This window comes from Talpa occidentalis, unplaced genomic scaffold (assembly GCF_014898055.3).
Source record: "Talpa occidentalis isolate TD23 unplaced genomic scaffold, MPIMG_talOcc4v2.1 talOcc4.4, whole genome shotgun sequence".
Taxonomy (NCBI): Eukaryota; Metazoa; Chordata; class Mammalia; order Eulipotyphla; family Talpidae; genus Talpa; species Talpa occidentalis.
The window spans coordinates 144,711,907-144,724,362 of NW_023604295.1; the positions used below are offsets into that span (position 1 = coordinate 144,711,907).

General features: G+C 44.2%; 1 protein-coding gene across 2 annotated transcripts in view; it reads left to right on the plus strand.

Annotated features, from left to right (window-relative positions):
- Positions 1–12,456, plus strand: part of FZD3 (frizzled class receptor 3) — a 64,938-nt gene that overhangs the window by 9,174 nt on the left and 43,308 nt on the right. For both annotated transcript variants that reach the window (XM_037526526.1, XM_037526527.1), the window contains exon 3: positions 11,491–11,687. In XM_037526526.1, coding sequence (XP_037382423.1) covers positions 11,491–11,687 — 197 coding nt within the window. The remainder of the gene's footprint in view (positions 1–11,490; positions 11,688–12,456) is intronic.

The window sequence follows — 12,456 nt, forward strand, 5'->3', positions numbered from 1 at the left end:
TTTATTCAACTTTTAGGCCAATGGTTCACAGTAATTGAATTTTCTTAAATGCGTAAAGTGATTTCCTGGTTTTATTACTTTCAGTCAGTTTAAGAATCCTAACTCCCAAACAACAAAAATGTTTTTGTTCTGTGAGTTATCTTTTCTTTTTTTTTTTTTTTTAAGGATGATTTTTTAAAAAGATTTATTTATTTTTATACAAGAGCTGGGGTACAGGCCAGAGGCGCGGGAGGGTGAGAGGATTCACCACAGAGTGGGGAGCAGAACAGGCAGAACGACCAAAGTATACTGCTGAGGGGAGCAACGGGCGAGACAGGAGAGGTCTGCCGCGCCATGTGGGACCCTCACCGGCCGGCCGGGAATCGAACCTGTGCTGCAGAGGCTGCGGACAGCTTCACAGCACGGCGCTCAACTGCCTGTGCCACCAGGGGAGGCCCGAGTTATCTTTTCTTGACCTTTCAGGATTTTATGAAAATTTGCTGCCTTACTTTAATTTTTGGAATGGTAATTCTTCAGACTCTTTTTAACGACTTTAGAATTTATGACAAATTCATGGGTACGGTTAAAATTCGGGTTAAATTAGTATATACATGTTTCTGTAGTGGAATTGTGGACAAGGAGAGGCATATCAGGTATGCACGAGAAGGCAGTAAATCGTGCAGTGAGGAACATGGCGTTAGACTTGCGTAAACCTGCTTGGTTCTAGCTCTGCCACTTTCTTGCTGTTGTACTTTGGGCAAATTACGTGAACTTTGTGTTTCTTTAGTTTCTTCGCTTGTGCAGTGGAGCTTCCATGCTCTTGTAAAGTACAAATGAAAATGTGTATACAATCCTTGGCACATACAAGCATACTCCAAAGGTGGCAGGTTTTTCCATATATCCATGTCCTGTGAATGGGCTACGGAGCACACTCAGACCACAGAGACTGTTTTGTGCTTTCGTCTTTAATCCCTTATGACAGTGTTTTCCGCAAATTGAAGTCTGTACATTCTGGAATCTTCGTTTTATAGTAAAACTCAAAGATTCGTTACTTCCAAATAGACTAACACACATCTCTCTGGGAAAATCGGTAGAAGTTCTATTACTCACAGATTTTGAAATGTGGAGGATAGTTTATGTACCCCAAATATTTGAAAATACTGTAGAGGTGGAACAAAACTTTTGCTCTTCCTCTGGGTGAGTATATGAGGCCCGACCATAAAGGGCTTGGGGTAGACTGGCAGGTTGGGCCGGATGGAAATGACTGTTGGTTTAATTCAGGAATTTGGTTCCAGGCATAGTCTCCCAGCTGTGTATTAAAGTCATTTATTTCCTCACAGAGAGCTAAAGTATGAATACCACTGTTTCTCGTATCATCAGTCTTAAAACTCCTCTAGAAAGCAAATGGGGTGGTTAGAAGCAAGTCAGAAGCTACTTGCATGGGTTCAGGCTCAGCTTTCGGTGCAACCTGGAAAGACTTTAAGACTTTGGACACATCACTTACCACCCCTGACCCTTGGTTTCTTCATTTGTGAAAAGGCAATAATAATAAAGCTCCCTGGCAGGGCAGTTAGGGTAAGTGAAAGACTGATGCAGTAGCTAGTCTGATGCATGGCACACGGGAGGTAATCTGCAAATGTTAATTCTATTCCAAATACCCGAGGGAAAGGAGGAAGGGGCTGAGGAGGTCGGGACAAAGGGGACCACTGTAGGGTGAAGCAGAGAACTGGACTTCCAGTGGTGAACTGGATGGGGTACACGCACGTGCTGATCCTTGGTGATGTGCAGTTGAGGCTTCAGTAATGTTATGCCAGGCAACTTCAATTTGAAAAAAAAAGAACCCCACCAAAAAACCCCAAGTTCTATTTCTAAATAACCCTTGAGAGAAAGTACTAGAAAGATGATGTATTTGCTCTGAACGAATGTGCATCCCCAGTTGTGGGCTCTGGGGCTTTCGCAGTGATGGCCTCGTATACTGCTGCCGCCCTCTCTCAAACCTGCCCGAGTGGTCTGGAGTTGCCTGGCTGTGGTTGCTGCTGTCTGCACAGCACATTTCTAGGGAGCACTTGCTCAGGCAGCACTTTTTAAGAGGCCCAAGGGATTTGGAGTAAGACTGTTGGGATTGATGTTTGTTACATGGTTGTCCTCTTCACAACGGTGATGCCACTGACACAATCATCAGATAGTGTGAGTGTGGTTGTCGTTTCCCTAGTAGCAAAGGACACAGACAGCTGGCAGTCAGCACAGCTTCAGGTGGAAGTGAAGGTCTTTGGAACCTTACAAGACTTAGAGCTGCTGATGACCCCCTCCACCTCTGATCCAGGAGCTCTGGGTGTGTGTCTGCCAGAGCAAGGAATGTGTTTTCACTGAGAGCAAGGAATTGGAGCAGACATTCTAGCACATTCTGGAGTGTTCTCTGTGGGACTGGGTGAATTTCCTAGGTATGGTGTTGTTCAGCAGGCCCAGTTTCAGGTCTCCCTGGGGTTATTCCTATACTGATGTTGGGTGCCAGAATGGGTGCCCGAGACAGAATAGTACCTGGAAGTGGGTCTGGGAAGCCACAGGTGAGGGGACATGTAGTCTGGGCGATTACAGATTTGCTTCTTCACCATCGGCAAGAAGGGTGGTCTTACACGCTACAGAGAGGATTCCTAGTCCAGACTTTCTTTGAAATTGGAAACATGTTTAAATAAATGAGATACATGTCAAGTCATTATGTTGGAAAAGAAGTTCCTTGCTAATATGTTTTATTTCTCTAAACCCACCTTTCAGAACATGCACATCTGTACAAATCCACATACTAAATTTTTGTAGGTTTTTAACTGGATGTCTTTTCCCCTTATTAGAGACTTTTGATAGAAATGAAAATATTCTCATTCCCGAGTTTCCCAAACCATTCTGAACTGTCCAAATTGTTTTGGGGAGCTGTCCAGCACAGACAACAGTTGTCGGGTTATCTTTAACAAGATAATATAATATCTTTATATTATCAGGTGTCTGTGACCTTGGTGGTAAGGAAAATGATCTGAGCAATCTTTCCCCCTACACTGAATAAGTAAAACCTCCCCTCCCCAAAGTTGGAAGAGGACAGGTTAGAGGAAAAAGCACTGAAACAGAGAAAACAGAGATAGGAGGTTTGTATTCTGACATTAATGAGTTTTGTGACTTCTGTGTGCATCGGTTTGCTCCAGATAGTGAATTTTCCCTGTCTATTTTACAAGGTTTTTGTTAAGATCAAATGATATAAGTGTCATGTATACAAAGAACTCAGGAAAGTTACATGCTGTATGAACGCAGAGCATTCTTCTTTGTTTGCTGTCACCCTGTTTGATATCAGTTGGTGTGTAGAATAAGCAGTTTTAATCTCTGTGGAAGGTTGACTGCTTGTCTATTTTTTTTTTTAAGAAACTAGATTAGCTATAGGATATTCAGAGGAAAAACTCTTGGCATGACTCTGTTTACTTCTGTTTCCTGTTTTCTCTTGCCATTCTCATTCACGATTTTCTATCGCACGGGGAACTGGCAGCGGGCTACATTCTAGTGGGAACACGGTCTAAAGGCCTGAACATCCCTGGGGCCCGTCGGTTCATGAAGAATGAAGCATGTTTGAACCAGCCTCCCAGTAATCCGAACTCAAATTTTGGCTACTTTTTATTTTTAAAGAACTTTTTATTATGGAAAAATTCAGTTATATAGAAATAGATGCCACATATATTCCATGTAGATGAAGTACAAATGAATGCCATAGACCATCATCCAGCTTCAGAATTTGCCAACTGGTAGCTAGTTTTGTTTCATTTATGAATGCTTTGACCAGCTGGGTTACTTTAAAGCAAATCCCAAACACCACAATGTCACCCGTCAATATTTCTGTATATCTCTATGACAAGTAAGGATTCTTCCAAATACATAAACACAATACCTTTATCACTTTCTCAGTATCATCAAATAGCCAGTTAACATTCAACTTACTCTGAGTGTTTCACAACTCAAGTGAGGATCCATGAATTGCACTCAAGCATGTCTGCTTGGCGTCTCTCTTTTAAAGTGTCTTTTAGCTGATAGTTCCTCCCTCTTTTTCTTGTAATGCTTGTCCTGTAGAGTTGCCCAACTCTGTAAACAAATCACTTTAAAGGAGTGAAAACACTTGTTCTCAATTAAATTATTAAGTGGGGTAGATTTTGGCTTGTACAGTTTTATAGTTTGAGACAGACCGTAATTCAGAACTGTTCATAATGTTTGAAATATTAAAAGTTTACTTCCTAAAGAGTCAGATTTTATGGGCTGCTCAGGGAACTCCCCTTTGACTTCCGATAAATATGCCCCTGTGATGAAAGCAAATTTTTGCAAATAAACTTACTAAAAGACTGTTGGAAAGTATTTAATATGCCATCACAAAACATTTTTTTTTAAATTAAGATTTGTAAAAGGAAAACACATCTATGGGATTAAAAGTTGTTTAACAAGCCTAGTTTTTTGGGTCTACAAAATAATTCCTGAAGCTTTAGACTTCCTCATTCGGAGTGTTTTTATTACAGAAGAGGATTTTTAAAAGACCTTGATTTTAATCACTTGCAATTATCCTAAAAAGTTGTTTTGTAATAACTTCTACTTCTAGTGTAGATCTGAAATAGAATATCACTTTTGAATTTTCAAGGGCATTCCATGTATGGCTTCACACTTAGTGAATTTAGTCCTCATATTCCCAAACTCAGTAGGATACAGTTTCTATGGTTACCAAATCCTTTGTAGGGGGACAAAGATTGGAATTCTGATTCTCATGAGTCAAATTTTGGCCTTTGACTCTGTTCCCTTTTCACACCCCTTGCTAAGCTGGGGCTGTTGCTATGCTTGAAGGCCTGTCAGCCTGCAGGTTCCTATGGTAACAGGAATGGAAATTTGAAAGAAGAAAGAGAATGCACGCACAAAGGCTTGGTTGATTTGAATTCGAACAAAGAATGGAAGGTTCCATGTAGTGCACCTTTGTTGTAGAAACCAGAAATTTAATTTTTAGAAAGTTACTTTCCAGTTTGTAAACTTCTATACCCTGGTCTTGATTTAGTGAACAAAAGTATCCTGTCCGAGGAAGTATTTGGTAAGTGTCTTTAAAAATCTCGTCAGCTGAAGTTCCCTTTTGCTCCTTCACAGAAATTCTGCATCTTTCACATTTTTCCTCAGCTTTACTATATCTGGGTGCCTTCATTAAAAATTGTTAGGGTTAAAATCAAGGCAATTTGCTTATTGGAAAAATATTAATATTTTTGTTTCTGTGTAGCAGCTTCATTGGTGTGTGATTTGTATACTGTAAACTGCACCATTTAAAGTATTCGGCTCAATGAGTTTGAACACAGTTGTATTTACACCCCTGGGACCATCGCCACAACCGGGATCTAGAACAGGTGCCCCAAAGCTTCTTGTGGTCCTTTGACTCCCTTCTTCAAGCAACCTCTGATCTATTATTGTGGGTTAGATTTATTTTCTAGAATTTTACATAAATGTAATCTTACAGTGTCTTTTTTTTCACATCTGGTTTCTGATGATTTTGAGATTTTTGCATGTTTAGTTTTCCTTTTTAAAACATCATCCCAGTTGACTTTCACTTACTGGGCCTGTACCTTGTTTTATATGTTGCTATTATTACGTGCTGCTAAGACTGTTTTACGGAAGAGAAAAGTGATGGTTTAGAGAGGTTAAGGGGAACTGATGGACTAAGTTTGGGGTTGCTAAGACAGCCAGCCTTGGGCTCCTGGGTCTCTATCTTTACAGCTGTGTGACTTTGGGCAAGTTACTTAACTTTACATGTCCCATTTTCTTCACAAGTATTATAAAATGGGCTTAATAATAGTAGCACCACCTTACAGGATTGACAGGGCTGAAGTAGATGATGAGCGTAAGGCACCCAGCACTGCCTGGCCCGGCGTGGGTTGTTCAGTGCTCAGGGACACCCCACACACTGCTGAAAGCATGCAGTGGCTGAAGCATAAACTTACAGCTTTACCCAAAACATTTATAATACTGTCACCAAATGCTACCTCAAAATCATAATAAAAACAGGCAATAATGCAATTAAATAAATTAATTGAAGATAAATTTACAGCTTTAGGCTCAGTGTAAGCAGCACAAAAAATAGTCACTCAAGTTACTTTTATGATTCACAGTAGGCCTCACAGATGAGGTTTTATTAATAGAGTAACATATTGGTGTTTTATGCATTGTTCATTATCAGCCAAGTGTGAGACTTGCTTAAAACATATTCATATATGTACACTGTGTGTACATACATCAGCATCTGACTTTTAATCTTAAGGTCATTATTATAGATTCACAGGGAGAGTCTGTGTTTTCTACTTAGTTTTTCCGCAGTCTTACTATCTCATCCAACTATTATCCAGTCTCAAAACCAGGACATCGACATTGGTAGCAGCTATAGACCTTATCTTTTTTCCCTCTTTGCACATGTGTGCACTGTCCTGTGTGTCTTTACATGTGTGTGCTCTGCAGCATTATCGCACGTGTAGGTTGGTGTAGTCACTGCTACAGTGAAGACACAGGAGTGTTTTAACCTGGATGGAGATGTCACAAGACCAGAAACTGAAATTGGGGGTAGAAATGAAACACCCTTAAGTGTGGCTGGGAGCTGGGGTTTGGGAGTTGTGAGTCATGACAAAGGACTGCTAGGAAATTACCAGTAGGTGCAGACCGGAGGTGGGAGACGGAGATGGAGGGTGGTTGCCAAGAATCACCGGCCCTTACTGATTAACGCAGTCACACCTAGACGTGATTAATTTAACAATAGATTAAAAATTTCACAAGGGAATGAACCCCTCACCCCAAAAAGCAGCACTATATCAGAACAACTCCTGGCCTGGCAAAGCCAGCTCTGGTCCCAAGAAGCCCCCTGAGTGCAGGCAGGCGGCTCTTAACAGGCCCGTCCCTTTCAGACGCGGCTCTTGGCTGGCCAGCGGCAGTGTGAGGGCTTCTTCCCCTTCCTTTTTTTCTAGTAAACCTGTGCTTGTGGGTGTAACCTTTGCTGGCCTGTGCCTGTGCGAATGTTTTCATCTCCTTGGCAACCACACTGTGTGCCACTAAAGGGGAACTCTGCTGAAACTTTTCTCCGAGGGACCCACGGCCCCCATTCAGTGAGCCCCATCCTGTCATCAGAACCCTGTCATCCCTTCCCCCCACCAAGGAGCTCCCTGGTGCTGCCTTTCTCCTTCCTTTCCTTTCCTGACCCCAAGCAACCACTAATTTGTCTAAGTTTGTGTCTCTGATTTTGCCATTGCAAGACTGTTGTGTGAGTGCAGTCGTACCGTGTGTGGTCTTCTGAGGCTGACTTTTCACAGTGCTCTCCAGATCCCTCTGAGTTGTCCGTGTAGCAATAGTCACTGTTTCCAAAAGCTGAGCGCTAGTCTGTTTCGGCACTACCGTGATTATGCAGCCAGCCACTCACTGGAGGACACTGGCTTGTTTCCAGCTCTTTGCTGTTACAAATAAAGCTGCAGCAGACACACATTTTCTTCTGGGCAGGTAAGTGCCCCAGGTGTGTGATTGCTGGTTCCGATGATGAGCTTCTAAGTTTGGATTTTTTTTTTTTAAAGATTTATTTATTTATGCATACAAGAGCTGGGGCACAGGCCAGAGATGCGGGGCAGGGTGGGGGGGGGTGAACCAGAGACAGAGTGGGGGACAGAACAGGCAGAATGACTGAAATACACTGCTGAGGCGAGCTGCGGGCGAGACAAGAGAGGTCTGCTGCACCAGGTGGGTAACTCCCTGGCCATCCGGGGATTGAACTCGTGCTGCAGAGGCTGCAGATTGCTTCTAGTGCGGTGCTTAAGAAAACGGCTAAGCAATCTTCCATGGTCTTATACATCTTAGATTCCGACTAGCAAGCCCATGGATAAGAGCTCTGCTTTCTCTGCATCCTCACTGCCGTGTGTCACTGATTTGTAGTTCAGCTCTTCTGTCATACATGCAGTGAGCCCTCGAGAGGCTTGGATTTGCGTTTCCCTCATGGCTCATGATATCGAACGGCCTTTCATGTGCTTATTTGCCATTCTTATGTCCTCTTTGGTAAAATGTCTGTTCATATCCTTTGTTCATTTTCCAATTGACTTGTTCCTTACTTCTGAGTTTTCGTAGTTCTTTATATATTCTAGATACAAATCGGTTGTTAGATCTGTGATCTGCAAACAGTTTGTCTTTCTGTAGTGTGTCTTTTCATCCCCTCCACAAAGTCTTTAGGAGAACAGAATTTTAGATTTTAATGAATCCCAGTTTGTTGATTTTTCCCTTGGGTGTTATTTTTAAGACCCCTCCCCTTAATTCTGGGCATGGAAGATTTTCTCATTTTTTAAAAAAAGAATCTTATTTTTCATGTTTTCCATTTCCGGGATCAGTTTTGAGTGAATTTACATAAGGTGTGGTTCGGTTTTTTTGCCTGTGAACTTCACTAGCCTGAGCACACTTGTTGAAACTCTCTCCCATTGAATTGCTTTTTTGTTGGTTTGGCAAAACTCACTGGGCTGTGCTTGTGCGGCCTCATTTCTGGCCTCTCTGTCCTGTTCTGTTGACCTTTGTGACTTTCTTCACTGTCTCCTCATTGTCTTGCTAGCTTCTGCTTAGTAAGTCTGAACATTGGATAGTGTCTCTCTCCTTCCTTTTCAACTTCTTCCCATTTCCTTTGCTTGTTCATACACATTTTAGAATAAGTTTGTCTTTACTAAAAGTGCTGGATTTTCATAGGAATTTCATTAAATGTAGAGATCATTATCTACAGATCTAGATTTCTAGATTTTTAGTTTCATCTTGGGTAAGTTTTTGAGGAATTAGCCCACTGTAGTTTGTCTAATTTGTGTGGGAAAATTGACATCTTCTTATGTTGTAATTCCAGTCTATGGACAGTATCGTTGCAGGCTGAATTGAGTCCCCTCTAAAATGTCTGTGTTGAAGTTCTAGCTCCCAGCATTGAGAATGTGATCTTATTTGGAAATAGAATCATTCCAAATGTAATTAAGTTGAGGTCAAACTAGAGTAAGGAGGGGCCCTAATCCAATATGACATGTCCTTATAAAAGGGAAAGTTGGACACACGGACATGCACGAGGAAGATGATGCAAATAGGCCTAGGAGAATGGGATGTGAAGACAAGATTTATGCTTCCACAATCCAAGGAGCCACCAGAATCCAGGAGAGAGGCCTAGAACAGATCCTCCCCGGTGCATTCAGTGGAGCTTGACTCTACTACCACATAGATCCTAGACTTCCAGAAATGTGAGACCGTGAATTTCCATTGTTAAAGCAACTCAGCCTGTGGTCCTTTCAGATGGCAGGCCTAGCAAGCTAATACAAGTGTTATGTCTGTCCATTTGTTTGATTCTTCTCATGATAGATTCCAGTTTTCTGGTGAAATTCTTTATTTTCTCAAACACATTTGTGTAGTTATATACAGTCTTCTCTATTATTGTAATAACTATATCAAAATGTAATTTTTTCCAAGTTTTTCAGCCACATAGTCCTGTCTCTTGGAATGCCCAGTCATGTTTTATTGAATATTGGATTAGAGAATATAGGTTAGGCTCCAGGCTATGTTACATTACTCCAGAAAGCTCCCCCTTTGTTCCGCTTAGCATGTAAATGGGGGAAGATCCCCTTAATTCAGCCAGTTACTGAGCTGAGTAGAAACTGGGTTGCAGCTGTGATAGGCTTCCGTCTCCCTTTGACTTGTCCTGCTACTGGGGTACAGTCATTTAGGGGCTGCCTGCCAAGAGTCTTCTATGTTCATTTCTCCTGGCAGATTTTGAACGCTAAGGCATATTTCCTCAGCTTGTAAAACTGCCCAAATCGCCATGCTGCTTTCAGAAGCTTCTGCTCAGTGTCTTAGCCTCCTCCACTGGGCAGCAGCAGAATTTTCAAATATCTCTCAAATATCTTGAAGAGAAAACGGACTCTGTACCAGGTCCAGTTCTTGGCATGGCCCTTCTCACCTAGGTCCTCTGATTTAGAGTCTTGTTGGTAGCGTCACAGACCGCCAACATTCTGCCGGTTTCTTGCTTCTCTAGCACCAGCCGTGGCAGAACTCGCTTTTCTTCTCTTAGGCCCGGATCCAGCAAACGGCTCCCTGGAGCAGTGGCTGCGCTCCCCAGGCTCTCCTGCATGGTTCCTTCGCTTTAGGGGTTGTCCAGCAACTTCATGTGTTTAAAAAGTTTCCTCCTCTGGGTTGGAGCTGGTCTTGGTGGAAGCTTTGCTTGAACACAAACAGCTCCTTTGCACGGGGACGTGGGTCACGCGTGGTTCATCATAGTTTGCTGTCACCTCCATAGACAGTCCACTGTCAGACACCAGTTGCTTTACGTGGCTCTTGCTTTTCTGATTCCATTCTGCATAGGCGGCCTCTGGAAACCAGCACACGGTAAGGTGGAAATAGTGAATGATTCTGAACCTTTATCAGTTCAAAATCAGCCCACAGCTCTGAAACTATTATATAAACAAGTGGGAAAAAAATGATCTGTAGTCAGAGCCCACATGCACTTTTCTGGAGATACTTGATCTATTCTGTTGTTTAATGATTATTTTAGCATCATTTTATGTTGGGGCCACTGTTCTTTCTCTGTGTGTCCTTCATATCAGCTTGCAGTGTTAGATGTGTACATCAAGGGCCTCCAAAGATTAAAGAGCTCTGTTTTAAAAAACAGCTTTTTAATGTAACAAGAACCAGAAAATAGGAGACAAAGGCGGGGAGATCTGCCCCCTGGAGGGCTGCGCCCTCAGAAGCACGCTGCTGTGGAGAAGTCTTTGCAGCGCTCCTGCCCGCCTTTCACTTTTTACCCACTCTCTCCTGTTACATTACTTGAAGAAAATGTGAACATTGAAATACATTAAGAAAAAAAAAAACCCACACTCTGTGACCTCATCACCCCCCCGAAACCCCTCTCGGCCCAGGCGGGTCCCTGTGGGAAGCCTTGCGTGGCCCCAGCCCCCCTGTCCAGCAGCGCCCGCAGGCCGGAGGAGCAGCGGTCGGGCCGCCCGCGGGGCAGGGGCGCGAGGGCGCTGCTTCAGGCACACGTCCCTGTCCGTGCCCCTCCGGACTTCGTGTTAACCTTCCCACTGGTTTTTTGAATGGGAAAACGCTGGAAACGCCGGTGTTTCCTGTGGAGAGCTCTGACGTGCTGTGTGTGTGACGCGCCCGTGTGTGTCGCGCCTTGTGTGTGACGCGCCTTGTGTGTGTCGCGCCCGTGTGTGACGCGCCCGTGTGTGACGCGTCTTGTGTGTGACGCGCCCGTGTGTGACGCGCCCGTGTGTGACGCGCCTTGTGTGTGACGCGCCCTGTGTGTGACGCGCCTTGTGTGTGACGCGCCCGTGTGTGACGTGCCTCGTGTGTGACGCGCCCGTGTGTGATGCGCCTTGTGTGTGATGCGCCTTGTGTGTGACGTGCCCGTGTGTGACGCGCCCGTGTGTGACGCGCCTTGTGTGTGACGCGCCCGTGTCTGACGTGCCTTCTGCCTCTCCGCAGCCGTTCCACCCCATGGTCAACCTGGACTGCTCGCGCGACTTCCGGCCATTCCTCTGCGCGCTCTACGCGCCCATCTGCATGGAGTACGGCCGCGTGACGCTGCCCTGCCGCCGCCTGTGCCAGCGCGCCCACAGCGAGTGCGCCAAGCTCATGGAGATGTTCGGGGTGCCCTGGCCCGAGGACATGGAGTGCAGCAGGTGCCCGCGCGTGCGCTCCCGGGGCTTTGGGTTAAAACTAGCGCGTGCTTGGAAATGCGCGGAAGCCGCAGTGTCAGCTCACGTTGCGCGTTTCCTTAGGGGTTGGAAACACTAAAAAAGAAACCCTTTTTTTTTTAAAGATTTATTTATTTATACAAGAGCTGGGGTACAGGGCAGAGACGCGGGAGGGTGAGAGGACTCCCCAGAGACAGAGCGGGGAACAGAACAGGCGGATCTACTGAAACACTGCTGAGGGGAGCAGCGGGGAGACAGGAGAGGTCTGCCGCGCCATGTGGGTAGCTCCCTGGCCTGCCGGGAATGGAACCCGCGCTGCAGAGGCTGCGGACAGCTTCACAGCGCAGCACTCAACCCGCTGCGCCACCGGGGAGGCCCAAAAAAGAAACATATTTCTAGGAAGAAAAAATTTTTTTTTAAGTATAGGAAAACATAATCAAGATGTTTCGTTGGTTTTAGCCCCCTGAAAGTTTTTGGTTTTGGTTATAAAGTTTATGGCATTTATGAAAAATTAGAAAATACAGAAAAGAAAATAATCATGTGTTCCTTCATTGCTAGATAGCTCTAATGATGATGTCGTGGGATTTAAATATCTTTATGATTTAAATGTGTTCATTAATAAAATGGTTTGGTCACTGCTTTCTGTTCTGTACTAACACAGCAGACCCAGGAAATGCCGGCTGCTTCCGATGGGAGCGTTTCCTAAGGGCTTGAGGATTTTATTAGAAATTGTCTTAGGTTTTTAAGAGAGAGC